General features: G+C 39.7%; 1 protein-coding gene across 3 annotated transcripts in view; it reads right to left on the bottom strand.

Annotated features, from left to right (window-relative positions):
• LSP1 (lymphocyte specific protein 1) overlaps positions 1-22,385 on the bottom strand; it is a 108,760-nt gene that overhangs the window by 23,048 nt on the left and 63,327 nt on the right. For all 3 annotated transcript variants that reach the window (XM_032228135.1, XM_032228127.1, XM_032228142.1), the window contains exons 2-4: positions 18,973-19,110; positions 10,276-10,449; positions 352-670 (exon numbers count right to left, since the gene is read on the bottom strand). In XM_032228135.1, the coding sequence (XP_032084026.1) occupies positions 352-670; positions 10,276-10,449; positions 18,973-19,110 (631 nt within the window). The remainder of the gene's footprint in view (positions 1-351; positions 671-10,275; positions 10,450-18,972; positions 19,111-22,385) is intronic.

The raw sequence follows: 22,385 nt of genomic DNA, 5'->3' as shown, positions 1-22,385 counted from the left end.
AATCTTCATCCCGCTTTTCTGATTTTCACTATTTAATAGCAGTAGAATGCAAAGCTATGCATGTGTTTAGAGCTTGGCTTTCTCAAAGAGTTCTTTTGACCATTTACTGTATTGTCCAGCTATTCTCTTTTAATTTTAACCCCTTCATTCTCAAGAATAAGAGAAGAATGGCCACCTTCAGCTAAAATTATGTTTTTTTTTATTCCTCCTATTTAACTGGACAATTTCAATTTGGAAAAAGTATTAAGGATACTTGAAAGCTACCTTATTGGAAATGCATCTTTCATTTTATGGCCTCTCAAACTCAGACGCAAAGTAGGAGGAGGAAAAAAAAATTGATTTTTTTCTGACCTCTTGTTTTTCTTCCTCTTCCTCAGGCATATTCTCTTCTGTAATGTTCTCTTGGAGCTTGTCCTCAGCATGCTGATTCTCTTCTCCAGGCTCCAAGGTTTCCTTAAGCTGTTGCTGCTGCTCCAGCTCTGCTCCAGGGTACTCTTCTGAAGTTGAAGTAGAAACAAACTTGAGGAAATTGGATGATCTGGTTTCAAAGCGGATGAAGGTGGGAGCCTCCTGATCCAGATTGACTTGCTCCAGCATTACTTCTGCTTCCTTCAGATTGCTGTCCTCTTCTTCTTCTTCTTCTTCGTAGGAGCGTGTTGGTGACCTGGGACTGAGAATTGGCAAGTGGGGGGGGGGGGATAAGAAAAGAAAGGATAAGTGACCTTTTAAAAAAAGAAATGCAATTTTTAATATTTTTAAGGTCACAAACAAACTTACTCTACTAATTTAAAAGGCAATAATCCCTGACAGCTTGATTTTAAGGAAAACTATTGCTTGATGAAGTGATAGATGTCTGTGAAGACTGAAGATTATAATATTCCCTTTTGAGCCAAGGCAATTATTTATGCATAGTGAAAAGGGATTTTGGAAATGTTTATGTGGAGCAATGACATCCGGCCTGTAATAGACCAGGGGTGGGTTTCTCTTTTTTTAATATTTTTTTTAATTTTCAAAACAAACACAACACATCCTTCTATACATGCTGTAGAAAGTATATCAGTTGGTTACAAAAAGACTTTTGTCCATCTCTTCCACAATCAACAAACATAATTCATATTAACTCAAGTATTTTAACTCAGATATTTATACATGTTACCATCATCATATCTCCATTTTCATTTGACTATAATTGTTTAAACGTCCTTCATTATAAAATATATCAAGATTTAATACATAACCACATACTGGCCCTTCATTTACTATTTCTAAAATCCTCCATTAACACTGAATCCTTATGTCCTATTCTAGCTAAACATCCACAATGTTTTATAACAAAATTTTCTAATTCTCCTTTCCAAATCATTGTTTATAATTAACATCCAGTTTCCTTATGTTATACCCATATCTCTATATATGTTGTTATCCTTATCCCTCCTTTATTTAACTATATCCTGTATCATAACATTTTCTCCCTAATAATCAAAACTTTAACTGTATCTAACTTAGTTCTTTTTTTATTAACCTTTATATAATCCAAAGGGATTTCTAATCTTCCTTTCATGGATACCTTTCAATATTCATATCCAATTATTACTCATCATGACACTACACATTGTATACATTAGAAACATTATCAATTATTTATTTAACTATATCTATTGTTACTAAATTTCATTAAGTTTAACTAGTTTTAAATTATACTCTTCCATCTATCAACCTGTATCTTTCCAATAGCAAAACAGTCTCATATCTTCTGCCATTTGTGGTGTCAGTCCTCTAATCATCTCCTTAATCAACTTTGTATGGACTCCTCTTAGCAACTACTTGCTTATAAAATCTCTCATGTAATCTGCCCTTCTTTTGTTTCCTTAATCAGTTTATCTTTGATTGTCAGTAGGTTTATCAATGATATTGCTAATAAAATTTCTCTTTAAATCCATACATTCTTTTGTTTTTTGCTTCTTCTGTATCTTGCCATCTGGGGTAGGTTTCCCCTCCATTTAGTTCCTCTTGCAGTATCTCACTCTTTCCATTTTCAGAGACAAACCAATCACAATAAATATCAGCAAATTTAATTTCTTTATATTCATTTTTCCACTTCAATTTTTTAGGTTTTAACCACCACGTTTTCCACTTGATAAACATCTTCAACTTCTTCATCATATTTTGCTATTAGATGCTCTAAGTCTTCCAGCTTTTTCTCTATCCTCTCATATGTATTTGATAATTTCTGTATTTCTGAGAATATCTTTTGCAGACTTAGATAATTGTGCCATTATCTCCAGCTAACAAACACAACTGCTCTAGCTTGGAAGGTTAATAAGATTAAGCATAGATTCACAATAACATTTTGTTTTCACTTTTCTCTGGTTAAAGATATGCTTCAAAGGCTCATATGTATGCTTTCCTTCTTATCATTCTCTATAACCAAGCAGTGAGACCTTGTCAAAAGCCAAAAAAGCCAAGCAAAAATAATCAGTGAGAAAAATAAGAGTGTTTTGTTTCCAATACACAAACCTTCCAGCCTCCGAGTATTGTTATGTTGCAATTTTCCTTGTTTCTTTTTGTATCTTTTTTGTATTTCAAGTTAAAAAAGTCCGATTCTTAAATGAGTTAGGAGAACACTCACAGTAATGAAAGAGAAAAATTTTAGTCCATAGGTTACAGAGAATAATAAAAGAAAAAAAATAGAAGAAAACTTAATCCATTCATTTTAAAAGGCTTGCATAAATCCCATCCATGAAGATAGCATTTAAAAAGTAAGATAACCCACTGTCCAAAACCATTCCAAATTTCATTCCACCGCTTATTTCTTCTGTTCTCCAATTTAAATTAATTTTAATTTTTTTATAGGCAGTCTCTTTTTAAAACGGTAAAAGTTCCTCACCAGCTGGAAACACTTTCTCTTTCCATATCCTTCCGTTTTGGAGCCACCCTAACTTTGTCAGCCTTGGCTGGATTTTTTGTCGCCAGCTTGAAGAACTTCTCTTGCATTGATCAGGGATTTTGCGATGTCCCTGAGGTCAGCAAGACATATTCTTCCTGTTCACCGTCTCTGTGGGACAGTTTAGGTCCAATTGAACCACCCAGTGGCAAAAGTATCGGCTGTGGTCTCAGAGCATCGAGACTGCACATCCGTATCATCGCAACGTTGGCTCCTCCCTAAGGGGTGGGTTTCTGCCGGTGTTACTGCCAGTTCAGTGTGTGAGCATGTGCAGTTGCCTGTAAATAGGTCTGTACAAGCGCAGAGCATTAAAAATGTCAAACAAACATGCCGCTGCAACCAGGGAACCAGTTCGGGGGCTCGGCGAGCCTGACATACCTACCAGTAGCAACCCACCTCTGTAATAGACTCTAGTTTCCAGGTATAATGTAATCACCTGGGCATACAAGACTATGCCGAATGTCTTTCTTCATTGCACAAAAATATTTATGTTATATATCTTTTTCCAATGGGGAATTTACATTTACTGTGCCCTCTAAAAAGGGCAATCCAATTATAATGTGTATGTATATATATGTGTGTATATATATATTTAGAGTCACAACCCCTGGTATGCCCAAATATGGGAGGAAGATCCCTACTTCCGTTCTCTGTCCTTCGGCTCGTCACAAGAGACCATCCAGACAGAAACCCAATATTTTTTACTGTTGCCTTTTTGTTACATTTGTGCTGATAAATAAATAAAGGGAGACTAGTATAGATCTATTTCAAGCTATTTAGCTCTCATCAGCTAGCCATACCCTTGCTGGGAATCGAACCTGTGCTGTATTGCCTCTTAGGCAGATGTGTTAACCACTGAGCTACAGAGCTCGACTCCTTATCAGCGAAGCCAGGGTGAAAGGTATATATAACATTAAAACAGGACTGGAACCTATTCATTATAATTAATGTTGATTGTCATGATAATTATCACTTTGCTTTTGAGCCTATTCCAGCCCACTGCTTTGAGGGAGAGTGGCCTGCAGCATATCGCTCAAAGGTGGAGTGGAGCTTTCAACCAAAGGAAGAAAACAGGCACCCTGGTTTAAAGGTTTGAGGTGGAGATCAGCATGAGCAGCATGCTGGGAATCTCAAGCTTGCTTCCAGTTACCATTAGAATCATCCAATCACATTCTAGACTTTCTGAAGAATAAAGCAGTACCCACTCAATGAAACCAAACTGTTATCAGGCCTTTGGATCGTACTTCACTGGCCGCATTCTGTTTTACTGCTTAGAATGAAAGCTCCATCTAAAAGCCCACTCTATGCAAAGCCCTAGGAAAGGTAAAGCCATCTGACTGCAAATGGACTCTAACCAGGGGTGGGTTGCTACTGGCCTTATTGCAGATTCGGTGCACATTTCGGTGCACATTTACAGCAAAAAAGGTCTGCGCATGCGCAGAATATTAGAAAAAGGTAAAAAAAATAATTTTTTTCAATGGAGATTGTTCTGCACATGCGCAGAACCAAAAAATCAAGATGGCGCCACCGACAATAGACCCATGGTGCATGGGTGGCCGAGTTACTACCTATTCAGCCGAACAGGTCCGAACCGGTAGAAACCCACCTCTGGCTCTGACTCAATAACTCTTAAGAATTCAAGTCTAAAAACATGAACATAATTTAATGCCCCACCTTACCCCCGCTGCTAGCTCGGATCAAAAACTCCACATTTGTCTTCCAATGTAAATCTACAGTCATGTATTAATAAGAAAGTTGCACTACTTTAAAGCAAGCAAGAATTGGTCTCTTTGATAAGTAAGAAGGTTATAATTGCTACTCCAAAATATTTCAGACTTAGGCATAGACCTAGCATTTAATACAAACCTGGTTTACAATGTTATTTGAGTAACTGAAATAGTCTTTACACAGTAGTTCTGTACCACTTTATAGCAATTAGCTCCGCATCAGCCAATATTAATAGCAAGCTTACTGGTTCCACTCCAAACTACTGCAGTTCTGAAAGATAACCTATACTTGAAAGTCAAACAAGCTTCATTTCTCTTCAAAGTCTGTACTAATGTATTTAAGATAATTAGAAATTTATGAACCAGAATAGGTTCAGCTAATACACATGTGGCCTGCACAATCCATTCCAAATCCTATTTTATGATTTTTCAAGGGCACAGGAGGTATAAGCTGTTTATTACAGTAGAAAATTCACTACCAGTTTTCTACTTTGTAAGAGAAGAGTTCAAGCTCATTTAAAACATCTAGTGAGTCTCGTGGAATAATGCTATAATTTATCAAAGAAAATGTCAAACATCACATAAAATTTGTCCCTCAAATAATTTCCCATTTCCTAAACCTAAGTCATATTACTTGGAGCTTGCTTATATAATTACTTTCGCATGTAAAAACTAAATTGAAGTTGACTTAACCTGCATTTGATCCACAATATCCATACCAGGAACATCTGGGCATACATGTTTAGGCAGTACAAAATGTTAGACTATATTTAAATAGTTCCTTTGAACTATTGTGAAGAGCAGCATACTACTACAAGAGAACATGCAAAACAAATTGCCAAATTAACCTGCCAAATTATTCTATTCAATGCTAGTTACATCTTAAATATACTATTTGACTATCTTTCACCTAGGCCACAAGCAAAATCCACATGAATTATGAACCAGATTAACAAAAAAAGAGGCATGTACAACCTTCAAAGCAGTCTGAATAAGACCATTATATTGAGTCACAAATATCTTAGGCAAAAAAGATTTTTTCTGAAAAAAGACATGTCACTATATTTATGAGCTACCTGGTCTGTTTTGAGTCATTGACATTAAAATACCCCCCTCCCCCTCGGTCCCTTTGAGTTAGCATTGACCCCTGGCAACTGCCTATACAGGTCTCTGCAGTTTTCTTGGCAAACTTTTCAGAAGTGATTTGCTATTGCTTTCTTCCTCTGGCTGAGAATATGTGACTAGCTCAAGATCAACCAGCTGGCTTTAAACTCACAGTCTCTAGTTTCTAGCTTGGTGCCTTAACCATTCTATCACACTTACTCTGTGAAAAGAATATCTATAGCTGATTCAAAATAATTCCTTTAAATATATTTTCATTCACCCAATTCAGCAATACAATTGGAAAAGCTGATTTCATTTGCCAAGGTAGTGAAAAGAACATTCAAGTGAAGGGTACATAGGCCCACATCCAATACAATACAATACAATAGCAGAGTTGGGAGGGACCTTGGAGGTCTTCTAGTCCAACCCCCTGCGTAGGCAGGAAACTCTATACCATTTCAGACAAATGGCTATCCAACATCTTCTTAAAGACTTCCAGTGTTGGGGCATTCAAAACCTCTGGAGGCAAGCTGTTCCACTGATTAATTGTTCTAACTGTCAGGAAATTTCTCCTCAGTTCTAAGTTGCTTCACTCCTTGATTAGTTTCCACCCATTGCTTCTTGTTCTACCCTCAGGGTGCCCTGGAGAATAGTTTGACTCCCTCTTCTTCTGAGATATTGGAACACTGCTATCATGTCTCCCCTAGTCCTTCTTTTCATTAAACTAGACATACTCAGTTCCTGCAACCGTTCCTCATATGTTTTAGCCTCCAGTCCCCTAATCATCTTTGTTGCTCTTCTTTGCACTCTTTCTAGAGTCTCCACATCATTTTTACATCATGGTGACCAAAACTGAATGCAGTATTCCAAGTGTGGCCTTACCAAGGCATTATAAAGTGGTATTAACACTTCATGTGTTCTTGATTCTATCTCTCTGTTTATGCAGCCTTTTTGGCAGCTGCTGCCCACTGCTGTCTCATATTTAAATGGTTGTCCACTAGGAGTCCAAGATCCCTCTCATAGTTACTACTATTGAGCAAGGTACCACCTATACTGTACCTATGCATTTTGTTTTTCTTGCCTAAATGTAGAATCTTACTTTTTTCACCATTGAATTTCATTTTGTTAGATAGTGGCCAATGTTCAAGTTTGTCAAGATCCTTCTGTATTTTAAGCCTATCTTCTGGAGTGTTGGCTATTCCTGCCATCTTGGTGTCATCTGCAAATTTGATGAGTTACCCATTTATCCCCTCATCCAGATTATTGATGAAGATGTTGAAGAGTACTGGGCCTAAAACAGAGCCTTGGGGTACTCTACTGCATACCTCCCTCCATGTAGATGCAGTTCCATTGAGGACTACACGTTGCGTGCGGTTGGTCAGCCAGTTACAAATCCATCTGGCGGTGATGCTGTCTAACCCACATTTTTCTACTTTGTCTAGTAGTAGGTTATGGTCTACTTTATCAAATGCCTTGCTGAAGTCCGAGTAAATTATATCGACGTAATTGATATGTATATCCAAACCAAGTAAAGAACTGAAGTCTATCATCTTTACTTTTAAGAAAGTTTCTTACTTTCAAAATTCATAGAAATATTTTGCTGTGTGACAGGAAAGCTTAATAAGTTTGATTTTTTTTATAATCAAAAAGGACATAGTCATACTCACAAATACCATACTGGGGACAGAATGGAATGGGCTACTGTTTGCCCAACATTGTTCTCCAATTCTCCACAGGGATTTTAATTTCAGTCTCATTGCTTTATTTCATTAAAGGAATTTCTTCAAGGGGTAACCCATCTTCATACTTAAAAACTGTATCAGTTTCTGCTCTGTCTTCCTGAGTAGAAGCAAGCAGCTTCTTTTAATTCTCTCCTCACTCTTATCCAAACAGCTGAAACAGCTGCTTCAAATAATTGCTTCCTGAATCTTTCCTCCGCACGCTGATGTGTGCGTGGTATTCTTAGGTTAGTGCAAATGTGCCAACCTCTCTAAAAATGATTGCTTGTACAGTTTCACTGAAGTAAAATTGAAGATATTGAAAGGAAATCTAAAAATAAAAGCAGTGCCTGCAACATGGAGAAAAACGGATGTTGAGGCTTATCCAGTTCTCTCCTTGTTGAAAAAAATGAGTTAAGCAGAGAAGTTTGGAGGAACAGATGATTGAGTTTGCACTTATATTGTGTGTAGGAGAAAATTTTGCTTAATGTACTCAATTTCACAATAAATCTTCCTGGACCTGAAGGGAGACCCCCCAAAGGAACTTAAGCATAACGAATTAAGTTTTCCAAAGGAAAAATCTTCCAAGTTACGTGCCAACATTAAAGATTTAAACCCTCTTGCTTTAACATTTGAAACTACAGAACATTTTTTCAGGCACTCTAAACATAAAACCCTGAGATTGGGAAAGGTGTGTCTGTCTGTCTGTCTGTCTGTCTGTCTGTCTGTCTGTCTGTCTGTCTGTGTGTGTGTGTGTGTGTGTGATAAAACAGAAGGTATTTTACTAAGGGCCTTGAAATAGAATTATAATTTAGAAAACGCACTGCTAGAAATGCACTTCCATTTCAGTTGAGTACACAAAGTAGAAAATTTAAGTTTTATCCTTCCTAAATGTATTTCCGGTTAAAGTTGGTAACAACCTTTCCCCTCCTTTGCTGAGTTGTGGCAGGTGTTCTACATTTTTTTTCCTACAAGTTGAAATAATTTACCAGTTCAAACACATGTTTGTATATATTTTTTTACAAAAAGATGAGGAGGCAAAATTAATCAATGCCTGCAAAGTAATGCAAACAAATTCACCAACATGCATTCTACAAATTTGTTCCATAGATGATCATTTGAGAAGTTGATGTGATTAACTACAGGTTGTGGAATAAACTACAACTGACCTCATTCACACAACATACTAAGACAAAGTTTGCAGATCACAAGAGCTAAGACTTTTGATTTGTTTGGTTTGCTATTCCAAAAGGCTCCCTGCCTTGAAGCACTTAGGTTGACCCTGGAACAAAATAAGACAAGTTTTTGTACCTTTATCAGTTAAGTAGAGGCAATACTTTTGAAAAAATAGTTTACATAATAAAGGAAATAACTTTTTACTGGGATTTTTAAGGCAACTATATGGCTAAGATTAGTGGAACCTGACTTTAGTAATATATGGAGATTTTTCTTGTGTATGAAGCTAATAATTTAATGTTGATATAAGAACAAATATATTCATATAAGTTCATTCAGCCTACCTTAAGCCTGGGTTGGCATCTTCTTCCCTGGCAAATGCTTTATGCTTATACCACCGAAAGGAAGCTCCCCAGGTGACTTAAATCGGTTCACCCACATAACACCTATCCTCCGCGAGCTGCGCTGGCTACCTGTCGATCTCTGGATGCGCTTCAAGGTGCTATTAGTCACTCATAAAGCCCTGCATGGTAGTGGATCTGGATACTTGAGAGACCGCCTCCTGCCAATCACCTCCCTGCAACCAATTAGATCACAAAGATTGGGCCTCCTCCGTATTCCATCAGCCAGCCAGTGCCGGCTGGCAACTACAAGGAGGAGGGCCTTCTCAGTAGTTGCCCCGACCCTTTGGAACGAACTCCCCGTGGAGATTCGTACCCTCACCACTGTCCAGGCCTTCCACACAGCCCTCAAGAACTGGCTAGCCCGTCAGGCCTGGGGACAAGGATAGTTGCCCCTCCCGAATGATTAATGTATGTTGCTTATTACTTTTATTATATGTGTCTATGTTACTGTTTGTACTTCCCCTCCCTGATTTTATGTGAGCCGCCCTGAGTCCCCTCAGGGAAAAGGGCGGCCTACAAATGTTAATAAAATCAAATCAAAAATCAAATCAAATTAATTACAATTTGATTAGTGTTCTGCCTAGTCATGAAGTTTTTAAAGGTAAAGCGCTTCAGTTAAGAACCATTTAAGAAAACAAACCAATTGCTACAATATGCTGCTCAGAGTTGCTTTGAACTGTGAGATGGGGGACAAATAAATTTCATAATATATAAATTTGATAATAACACAGGTGCAATCAGGCTGGTTCATTGTTCCAGGCAATATCTTTGGCTGTGTTTGCATAACATACCAAACTACAAGTTAGCCACTACACTGTTGTCTAGTATATTGTATCTCCACTACCCCTAATCAAGGTATTTAGCTTATGGTTAAATATGTTGTATAAAACCAGAAAAGTGGGTTTAATTGACTAACCATATGAAAATTAACCAAGTTAAGGTTGACATGTGACTACAGCCATGGCATGGCAGTTAGTCAAGCTAGACTGTATTTGACCAAGCTAACACAAATGTCAAATAGAAATCTGCCTGGTTTGCAGTATATTATCTGTTTGGAATAGACATTCAGTCATGCCATATCCAGAGCAAATTCTGTGGGTCTTACATCAAAGTTCAAGGAATCTGCTATGTTTTTTCCAGCTTTTCTGGTTGGTTCTTGTTTAGTTGATACTTCTTTTCAAGCAGTGAAAAAGGTCCCCTACCTTTCTTCACACTGTATAGGCTCTGCTTCTTGGGCTTGTCTGCATTCCCCTTGGTGAGCTTCTTGCGCTCCCTCTCCTCCCGATCGTTGCTTGAGCTGTTCAAGTTTCTGGGACCAGTCACTAAAGCCCTCATCTTCTTCCAGTTCTAAGGTTCCAGGAGGCTTCCCATCAATCCTGAAAGATGCGGGGGGGAAAGGATGTTGAACACTACCAGGTTCTTTCAGAAAGTTATGAACATTGTGTCTGTTTATGTGCAAAGTATAGATTTCTGTTCCTAACCAGAATGATGCCCAAATGTGCATGATGGCATCATGACAAGTACTGTCATGTTGTTCTTGAAGTACAATGTTACCTGCAAATACACGAGGGGCAGAGCTTGCCTCTTGATGCTGCCACATGGCTTCATCAATTCCTCTCCCTTGCTCCCTTCCAAAGCATGGTTCTTCTCAATGTTTGATTTTATTATTTAGTCCCAAAATGTACATTAGTGATATATTGCATAAGCTAAGTCCACATATCAAACTAAGATATCTGCTTTATTATTGCCACTATCATTCTATCACTATCACAGCTTGGTTTCTTGAAGATTTACGGAGGTATCTATGGCAGGTATCTTAGGAAGAACACCAAAATAAAAACAGGTGTAATAACATCATCACAAATACAACAATTATACTTGCATCCCAATATCTGATACAGGTACATATGTCCTGGCATTTGCATGACACAGGAGTGTCAAATTCGTGCCCCATGGGCCAGATGCGTCATGCATTGGCCCGCCCACCTCCAGTTTAGCCAAGGGGGAAAAGCCATGATACGTCATGTGATGAAAACATGACACTGCGAGTTTGACACCCCTCACATGACAACATCACACGTTCCACCATTTTTCTCCTCTACAGTCACCTGAGGCACCAGGAAAATGCAAAGATGGGGAAGAAAGACCATCTTACATTCTGACCCATTTCTATTCCCTCATAATGGCATAGGGACCAAAGAAGAGGCACTTAATGAATTAAGGATACCTGATGCATTGTCACTTCTATATATCATTCAGAATTAAAAGTAAGGGAAAGAAATGGTGAAACCCATTTATTTTCTAACATGTTTTGTGATCCTTTCTGATCTGTAAAACATGGCTTACAGTGTTATTTGAAGCTTAGATCAATTAAGTGTAATATATTCGGCATCTCTTGGTTAAACAAATCATGACTGAGAGTGTGAACTAAATCTCAGAAGATTCCAGAAGGCAAGGATACAACAAACTTTGAGGCTGTATTTCTAACAGCAGGGATGGCTAGGAGCAGAACAACCTCTAAGAAGCTAGACTTGCTCAAATGCATAGGAAGAGAAAAGAATGAAGGCTAAAGGTTCTGGGGCTGTGAGAACTGTGTGATATAAAAGAGATTTATGTTAATAAAGCTTGGCATGTAGGTGAAACAATTGTATTGGGGAAAGTACTTTTGAGATTGACGTTTGAATAATATCAGCAAGAACTAGGTCAAGAATGCAAAAAGAATTGGGCAAACCGGTCGTGGCGTCGGCAGGAGGCTCTGGGTTGCTGCCTATTTTACTACCAGTTCTCAACCTGCGCAGTTGCACTGTTCAACGTAAATTGTTCTCCGTGTATGCGCAGAACAATCGACAGTGAACTGTGCACACACAGTCACTAAAATCCAAAATGGCAGCGGTCCAGTGGCAGCGAGGGAACCTGTTTGAGGGTGTGGCAGGGCTGGGTCACTACCGATTCTGTGACCCAGGCCTGAATTCCACTACCGGTTCAGCCAAATCAGGCCAAACCGGGAGCAACCCACTTCTGTTCTGTGCAGAAGCATCACCCGCGCACGCAAGCAAACTAGTAGTAAAAAGAAAAAATAGAAACCCACCACTGGTGTGTTCCCTAACAAAGCTATCAGAATATTTCCCACCACTAAACACTAATTCACACAGGGAATTCAAATTGAAGCAAGCAAAGCATTTGATACATTTGCAGGAGCTCACTACAGCTGAAATGCATGTTTTATTGCGGCGCGTGTATGTGTATGTGTAAGAGAGAGAGAGGGAGGGAGGGAGGAAGATAAAGAATGACTCTTCTCTTCCATTCATTAATAAAGGAAGAGAGGAAAGAGGCACTGAAACACAACTGGCCAAAGTCCAGCAATTGGCCTTCAAAATACACAGACTGCATTCCAAACCTATGATTCATTGCAATTTAATACAGAGATGCACAATCCTCTAGAACACTGTTAAGTAAAAGGGAGGTCCTAGTATGATTACAAGCAAATGGAAAGGAGCATTGCTTTATTCTTTTTCTTGTTTCCTCTCCTTTTCAATACTGAAGTTTCTTTTTCCCACAGAGCAGTGGCACTGGGCACCTGTAACCTGAACCCAGTTTTTTTAATGATACCATACAAATGTTATATTTCTAAATATAAATATACTTGTAAGATAATAGAGGAAAACAAAAGGAGAAATGAAAAGGAATCAGCAGTTATTTTCTTCTCAGGTGCTCAAGATGACCTACCCAAAGAATAATTCAAGTCTTGGCTCCCTAACTTATGTTTTAAAACATTCTTTTAATTAAAAAATAATAAATAAGAAATTGGCGTCCTGCAAAAATTAAGTACCAATGCACAGTATTACCTGTGTTTAAGAGAAAATCAGTAGGAGAAAAACAGGCAGAACCAGTGTCCAGAGTTAACCAAGTAATCACCCTGGACTTATAACATTCCCACAGTCTACATGGGTCTTGAATTCCATTGACCCTTATCTACTGTCAATTTAGCACTGAGCATTAATTGACTAGATTCTTGTGTATAGGCTTGAGCAATAAATCTTCTTGACTGCATCTTAACATATGGTCCTGGCAAAGAACCTCAGAACCCCACAGAAACACCATTGGTACTTTCTTAGAAGATTAAATGACCAAATGTTCACTCTATGGGGTGTAACTTGAAACAACGTCTACCTGCCCCGAAAACAAGGCAAAAACAGTCTAGAATGATAGAGAAGTTGAGATGATGGCTAGAGAGGTCATCCTCTATTTTCTTTCTGTTCAATGGGGAAAAATCATGGCATGTTCACAATAGCAGTCTTTGGTTAGGACAAAAGTTAACGTTGCAGCTACAATTCACAAATGTGCCTCATGGGCCATAAAAGATTATCTATCCTTTTTTTCTAATTCAATTAGACAGGGGAGTCTTAAAAACAGCTTGCCACATTTTATTATATATACCAATTTCTTCCAGGCAGTTGAGTAGTATGGGTTTTTATTTTTTTAAAAATCACCTTCACCATCAGTTTAATCAATAGGATTTTAAAACACTGATTTTTCTGAGGTTGGAAGAAAGAAAAAGTGACCCTTCTTTTCTGACAAGGTAAAGCAAATAAATTCTTTGGGGTATCAAAGGGATGTCTCAGCACCCCTTGATATTCTTATCAATATCCAGGACAGAATTAAATTTTGCAATTAGAAAGACACTTTTAATGATTTATTTGATTTATTGCCAACCTTTGATTTAGGAGGCAGCACACAGAATATTCCCTCACTGTATTTAGTTCCCACAGCCAGCCTTGTGAGGTAAATTGGATTGAAAGAAACAAATTTTGGAAAATTACTCAAAAGATCTACTTTCCCCCTACCAAACAAAGAATGTAAATTAATTTGAAAACTGTTGGGAAGGGAGGGCAACTTGGAAAAAGAAATTGAAACTGTCATTTCATATGGGCAAAAACATGAAGAGATGTCTAAATTTTGAAGAAATTTAGCCTCTGTTCTAAAGAGGATTTTTATTAAAATTTTAAGTCTGAAGGGAAATTTAGTGAAGCATTTTTTCCTCCTGAATGTAATCAGCCAGGTGCTCAGGAAATCACAAAGGCATGAAAATAATACACACTCCCTTACTTGAGTCCAAAACATTAGTTACAATACTCAGAAGTGACTAAACATGGACATCAGTACAGTCTCCCCCAGCTCCATGTTTGTGGGATTTGGGGACCTACCATTCCCATCAACCTTGACCATTAACAGTGTTGTCTTTAGCTAGGGAAGCTGTAATCCAAAACATCTGGAGAACATCTGGTTGGACAGGGCTGCTTTGGAGTAGGAAGCTAAGTAAGGGTAAGGGTAAGTAAGGTAATCTGGACCTACAGGCAAGTTATGATAACTGTGTTTTAGAAGGGGCTATGTACAACAGCATAGCTTACCAGAAGTGGATGAATCACTGTAAGGGGGAGTTGAGTTTACTGAAGTGGGTGGTGGTGTGTGTGATCTGTATTAGCATCCTGGCTTTTGTAGTCAAAACCACAGCTGCAGAAATGGCTAGGGAGGAGAATGAAACCATCAAGCCCATTGGAAAGGAAAAAGAGACTCCCCTCCCCCTGAAATAATTCCTTGTGTGTATTTCTTTTTAATTAACTTTTCCAGAACCACTCCCATTGCCACTGGATATCACTAAGGCTTTGTTTTCCAGTTGAATGTTGTCTCAGCAAGCATATGGCTTAGTCCTAACCAATGAAAAGTTAGGAGTGAGAAGAGCCCTTCTAATCAGGGGGGGGGGGGACTTCAAAAATTGCAGCAACGGGTTTGCTGCCCTGTTGCTGGGTGGGCGTGGCCTAGTCAGCCTCCTGCACCACAGGGGGGGTTCGCCCTCCCCAGGCTCCAGAGGGTTTTTTAGACCCTCTGAGAGAGCAAAAACTGCTTCCCATGCGCTCTCTAGGCCCTCCAGAGGCCAAAATAGGCCTGTTTCTAGACCTCCAAAACTTCTGATAGGCCTGTTTTTCACCCTCCCCAGGTTACGGAGGCTTTTCTCGAGCCTGCGGGAGGGTGAAAACTGCTTACCCAGGTTCTAGAGGCCGGAAAGGCCCATTTCTGGACTTCCGGAACTTCCAATAGGCCCATTTCCCCCCTCCCTGAGTCTCTGTGTGGGTCTGCATTTACCTGGCATGATGAACGGACCACATGGAGACTCCTGGGAGGGGCAGAGTAGGGTGGGGGGGTGGGGGGAGGGGAGGCAAAGGGTGGGCATGGCCAGACAGGGTGGCATTTTGGGGGTTCACCAAATTGGGCAGAATCCTAGCTAGAGGATCACCCGTGTGAACCCCCAGCAGCCCATCCCTGCTTCTAATGATGGACTGAAAAGTGTGAGGAAGGAGTACTGACATATCCCACCACCATTCAGTTTCCTTCTGCCATTGCAGTTCCAGCTAGGTTGGTGAAATGTTTGCAGGGAATAACTGTCAGGCAAGTCAAAGCGGAAATGTTCCCTTCTATCCTCCATTTCTTCCATCAGTTTCCTTCCCTTCCAAGTGCTTGTATTCTAGCTAAACATGGGGGGTGTCTCCATAAATGAGGCTCCCACAATAAATGGCATATAAAACTATGCAAAATTTAAAAGGGATGTTGGGCTTCAATTATACTTCAACTGGAGCACCTTCTCTAAGGTCCCCACTTCTGAAGAACAAAAGTAAAGCTGGCACATGCAGTAGCCAGAACCAGCCCTAGGCTTATGCATTCTCCCTCCCTCCCTCCCTCCCTCCCTCCCTCCCTCTCTCTCCCTCCCTCCCTCCCTCCCTCTCTCTCGCACACCCTCCCTCCCTCTACCAGCAACAGGATTTGCTAGGAGAATCAACTGGCTGACACAGACTGCCTTGACTGATATAGACTTTGCATTGCAAAGGGCTTTGTAAAAATAAATTTGGCCCGCCTCCCACTGACCTAGTGGAAAATATTGGTTTTCACAGTGTTGCTTGTTATTTTCTGCTCTGGCTGCTTTAGATAAAGGATTTCCATAAAAATCAATACATTTTAGTTACCGTAAGTAAGGCTTACATATATTTGTCTACAACTTCAACCAGCAAATGTAAATAGACACTTTCATAATTAGAAACAACTAATAAAGAGATACTTTATTAAGATTCATTTTCATATCATGCACACTGATGTAGCTGCCCAAAGTGGAAGATGCAGAGGAATGATAGTGAAGATGTTTGGTGGTTTGTCCTCCATTCTCCTATTGCTGTCTCACAACCAGTTTTGAAGCAATCACTCTGGACAGCTTTTGGCTGTCACTGCATCCTAAGCCTCAGGTAGCACCTCTGCATTTCAAGCAACTAAAATATCTGAGGTTATTGGCATGCCTGAAGCTGAAGGAAAAGAATAAAAGGATGAGTTTGCAGCAGGGATTCATTCATACACCTTCTCCAAAGTATAGTTGGGATCAGTGGTGGGATTCAAATTTTTTACTACAGGTTCTGTGGGCGTGGCTTGGGCGTGGCTTGGTGAGCGTGGTAGGGGAAGGATACTGTAAAATCTCCATTCCCTCTCGATCAGTTTGGACTCCGGAGGCAGAGAATAGATGTAGGCAGGGCCAGTCAGAGGTGGTATTTACCAGTTCTCTGCACTACTCAAAGTTTCCACTTCTGGTTCTCCAGAACTGGTCAGAACCTGATGAATACCACCTCTGGTTGGGATCTTTGTTGCTAGGATCCTCAGTTACTGGTTTGAGCTATCTGGACAGAGTTCCTTCAATTGCCACTATCAAATGAACTTCAGCCAGTGGCTACAAGATAGAGGGCGTATTTGTGAAATATCCTCCCTAAAGAGGCCTGCCTGAAAATCACTCACTGTCTTTTCAGCAACAAAACATTCTTCTTTTCCCCTGGCATCTTACATGTAAATATTTATATTGTACAAGTATTTGCAATGTGTAAGTAACAGAATCTATGAGTGTGCACATAACAGCTGCCACAAGGATTCCAGCAGAGATTGTCCAGTGAATGGCTGCTCTGAACCAAATTTGGAGACCTGACAACCCATCAAGATGATCCATCCTGGTATCCTAACTAATGCAATCAGTGCATTCTAAAGCATTTGCATGGTAGATCACAAAATATGATACAGGTAGTCCTTGACCTATGACCACAGTTGAGCCCAAAATTTCTATTGCTAAGTGAGATATTTATTAAATGAGTGATGCCCCATTTTATGACCTTTCCTGCCACAGTTAAGTGAATCAGTGCACCTGTTAAGTTAGTGACACAGTTGCTCAGTGAATTTGGCTTCTCCATTCACTTTGCTTGTCAGAAGTCTGCAATCACATGACCCTGGAACATTGCAACCATCGTAAACCTGAGTCAGTCGCCAAGCATCTGAATTTTGGTCACATGACCATGGGGATACTGTAATGGTTGTAAATGTGAAAAATTGTCATCATTTTTTTCAGTGATGTTGTAAATTTGAATGGTCACTAAATTAACTGTTGTATGTCAAGGAGTACCTGTACTCACTAAGCCCATTTATACTGACTGTCTGGTTGATGGATGCTTCCTGACTGATCACACAGAGCAGCCCTTCCCCAACCTGATGCGTACAGTTACACTGTTGCAACAACATCCAGAGTCGGCTGTGTGGGAAATTCTAAGAGGTGGAATCCCTTATATCTGGAAAAGCCTTCACTAGATTTGGCAAGCCAAATTTGGGGGAAATCCATGATACTCCTGAATATTACAGTGCAGTACTTAACCTTCAACCCTAGGAAGTTGATTCATTTGGTGTGCTGGCATAAGACGCAGATCATGTATTCCTGTTTCTCAGTATGCAATTTTGTGTGTGTGTGTGTGTGTGTGTGTGTGTGTGTATGTATGTTATTATGTGCATCAAATTAATTTATTCCTAGTAAGGTGCCTACATAATTCTTTATCAACCACATATATATTTATAGCTGATTATAGTTGATGGACAGCTTTGCAGTCAATCATTATGTTTTACATTGTCTTTTAGGCTACAAATCCCCTTCAAGGCAATTGGGAGGCAAATCTCTGCAAACAATAAATGCACAAATTAATCCCACTGACCATTGTAGTGTTAATTAAGTATCCCTACCTTCCAATAATACTAAAAAAAACACTGCAGTTCCCACAGCCATACAGGCAGGGGTGGGTTTCGACCGGTTCGCACCGGTCCCTGCGATCCGGTTGGTCGCCGAACCCGGAAGTAAGTAACTTCCGGGAACGGCGAAGCCCCCCCCCGCCCGCGCCCGCGCGCCCACACACCCGCGCCTGCTCCTTACACGGTTTTTACGAATTCTGCGCTTCCACGCATGCGCAGAACGCATACAGCGCCTGCGCGATCCTCCAGGAGCAGCTGGAGCATCGCGCAGATGCTAGTACGCATGCGCGCGCCACGCGTGTGCGCAAGGACGCCACGTGCGTGCGCAAGGACGCCGCCAGCCTCGTTCCAACCGAACCGGTTGGAACGGGGCGAGAAACCCACCCCTGCATACAGGTAAAAAAAAAGATAAGGCTGAAACTCTGAGGATTTTCTTAAAGGCTTACACCAATGGAAATAGATGAACATCAGTTGACAATGAGTTCGAAAAATCTGGAGCCATTGCAGATAAATATGTACAGTATGCCTCACCCCTGAAACTGCCTGTTCTCAGAGACAGGGGACTAAAATAAGCTACTTTTGCTGATATCAAAGTCAGATTAATAGGGATAGTCATTCAGAAAACTAGACTTTTCCCTAATTAAATCAGCCTTTTAGCTGAGCATTGACAATATTAAGAGTTCTATGAACCAATGCCTAGTGAGAAGACTCAGTTCTGCATTAACTGAAATTTCTTAACTTCCTTTAAAGCATTAAACTAGTTCAGCCTGACTCTCATTGCTCCGTTGATATGCCAGGCACAGACTTACCTGCTTTCTTGTACTGCCACTTCAGAGGTGCTGTTGAGGCCATCTTCTGTCTGGGACCTCAGCTGTCTCTCACGTTCCCTTCGACGTCGCTCCCTTGCAGCTTCCTCCTCATCCTCCACACTCCATTGAGCTGTCAACCTACCAGTCAGAGAGAAACCCCATGGATATGTACTTAGTATTTGCTAATGTTTCTCTTCCCAAATCCTCACCAGAAACAAGGGCAGCCAGAAGGAAATTATTCTGTTAGGAAACATTTGATACAAATAAGAACTACTGGAAATACCCCATGTTCCCCACCCCTTCAGCACTGCTGCATGTGTGAAGCACAAGCTCTGGAAAAGCCAAGCTTCTGGGTTTTGGCATGAATGAGCGTCTGACGATCAGCTGGCTGGTGCACATGCACAGTTTTTTGCCACTGCCGCACATGCAAAGGACAGCTGATCCTCACGCACACATGCATGCCAGAAACCTAGAAGACAAACAGGCAAGGCCATGCATGCCAGGTGACATGGCTTTGCGTGCCACTTGGGCACACATGCCATAGGTTCGCCATCACAGTGCTAAGGGAAACATTTGTTGAGTGATTTGGGGCCATTTTGCGATTTTTTCTTCTCGTGATTATTGCATTTGTTAAGTTAGTAACATGGTTGTTAAGAGAATCTGGATTCCCCATTTTCTTTGCTTGTCAGACGGTCACAAAAGCTGATCAGGTGATTCCAGGATATTGCAACCATCATAAAGATGAATTGGTTGCCAAACCAATTTTGGAATTTTGATTGTGTGACCATGGAGATGCTGCAATTGTAAGTGTGAAAAACGATCATAAGTCCCTTTTTCCATGCCATTGTAACTTTGAACAGTCATTAAATGAAGTATTGTAAGACGAGGACGAAAGAAGAAGGAGAAAATCTCTGAAATTAACACCAAGCAAACCATCAAGCAGTAAACAATACTCTAATCAAGGAGCTACTAAAGAGAAAATTATATCCCCCCCCCCCCCTGACAATGGCAGGGTAAGCTACAGTACATAAACAAGTAGTAAACCCTACATTCACTAGCACGGATGCTGCTGCTTACTAGATTAATGAAATGTCTGCAAGAAAACAACCAAGCTCAGAGAGTACTCAGGACTCCATAGTTCAACCCTGAGGTACATACATTCTCTTCTATTAAAAGGAGAAAAGTTAAAAGAGCTGGAGAAACAGAGCTGACATTTGGGAAGAATTCACTCCATCCAACATCTTTTGTGTATGTTGCCTACAGATTGAAATTAAAAATCTGTCAAAGCACCCATGATGCAGGAACTGATTAGGTTATTCATGCCATGCTATACTTTCGAATAAATGTTTAAAATTTGGAATAATTCAGAAAATGCAGGAAAAGGCAAAGAAAATAATCAGCTTTTAACTATGAAATCTCACTGGATGACTGGGCCAGTAGTTTTTTTCTTAGCCCAGCCTATCTCATAAGGATATGTAAGTTCTGGGGAATAAAATCAGTAACCTATTTGCAAAGGAGAAAAAAATAAGATATCAATTGAAATTAATGACATCATCAGTAGCAACAACTAAAGCAGGGTTGTCAAACTCGCGGCCCGTGGGCCGGATGCGTCACGTGCTGGCCACGCCCCCACCCGGTTTAGCGAAGGTGGGGAGTCCGGATACGTCACATGACGCCACCATGACAAAGTGAGTTTGACAGTTCTGAACTAAAGCCTTCACTAGATCTCTAGAAAAGGCTATTCTGAACAATAGATGATTTCAGTAGGGTTTTTTCCCCCCGAAGCATTGTTGTTTAATCAGAATATTAGAAATTTTGCTACAAATAGAACAAATACTGTTTTAGAAGGGCACCATGTACTATTTTACTGCAGGTTTTCCTTCCACGCTACATAAGATTAAAAGCCTGACACAGCTCTTTCCATAATCTCTTAGGCACTAGATAAGCAATTCCTTGATAGAATCCAGAAGAGAGAACATTGTAACAGTAATTTTGTAACCTTCCAAAATGGATTAAGTTAGGATATCTAGAGCCAGAATCATTTCTCTCCTCTTTTAGCTGCAGGATGCTTCCCCCCCCCCTTGCTGTAATATGTATGTATGTAAACAAAATATGAGGTCAAATTATTTCTAATTTTGTAAACTGTTTTGCCAATTCCATTATTATATTTCTTGAATGTTCTAATAATTATAGGGAAAACCTTGGCTAGATTATTTTCTAATTGATATATTTCAGTTACTAGGTTTGTAGTGATGTTTCGTAGAGTCTCTGGATAAAAAAAATGCATGAAGTTGCATAGAGGAAGACTAGATTTACTTTATTTAAAACTGTGTTTTGCAGCCTGCTGTTTAGTTTGGATGAAAGAGTGGGTGTTGCTGAGAAATAGAAGAATGATAGAATTAGGGAAACATAACTTGAGGTTTGGTTGACAGAGTTTTTTAGGGTATTATAGAATTAATATAATTTTTAAAATCATTATGTGGGAAGTGTAATATTAAGAAAATGGAATAAATTCAAATCCAGAATTGTGCCCCAAAACAACTTTTACAAAAGAGAAACAATAGAAAAATCGTAACTTGTCAAGATTTATTAATACAGGAAGATAGAGAATTTAAGATTAAGACAAGAGAACAATTGGCTGGAGAGGGGACAAAGTTTTTCATATACACCACTGAAAGTAAGATTTAATATATACAAAAAGGTAATTGGAATAGAAAACTATAAAATTGAATTTGAAAATGGATTATGTACACATTATGAAGATATAATTGCAAAAATGAATAAATTTTTGTTAAGATTTGAAACTAGATAAACAAGTTAGGGATTGTATGATAAAATGAGTTATCAGTTGTTAATAATATACAGATGAATGCATGGGGAAAATGTGGGTAAATGGTACAAAATCTACAGAATTATACTTAAAAGTATTTTTTGTAAAATGATGCATCCTTTGTGCATTTTAAGTTCTAGATGTTTGTCAGTTTGTGGCAGCTGTCACTGTATGCTTGCTTGTGTGCTTTGTTGTTATGCGGTGACAATCTACTATGAACTCTGGGGAAGGTAGATGGGAGGGGGGATGCTTGGGAAAAATGAAATTAACTGCAGTAGCTCCCCGAGAGGCTGCTTCAAGGTCAGCTGGCTGGAAGAAGAATGCAGCTGCATACCAACCTAGTTCTGTACCAACTTGAAGTGACTGTTCTGAAAACAGCTTGCTAAAACCTGATTGGCCGTGTGTGTGAATGTATGTTTGTGTATGTGTGTGTCAGCAATAGCAGGCAATTAAGGGACCAAATAGTTTAATTTAGAGATTTTGGTGCATGATTCTCAATTCTGGCTAGGCACTTCTGCAATGCACTTGGCTTGTAATAAATATATACTTTTCTCAACAAATAGGGCCATGGATTGTTTCTACT

This window comes from Thamnophis elegans, chromosome 1 (genome assembly GCF_009769535.1).
Source record: "Thamnophis elegans isolate rThaEle1 chromosome 1, rThaEle1.pri, whole genome shotgun sequence".
NCBI lineage: Eukaryota > Metazoa > Chordata > Lepidosauria > Squamata > Colubridae > Thamnophis > Thamnophis elegans.
This window is presented reverse-complemented; position numbering and strand designations above follow the sequence as displayed.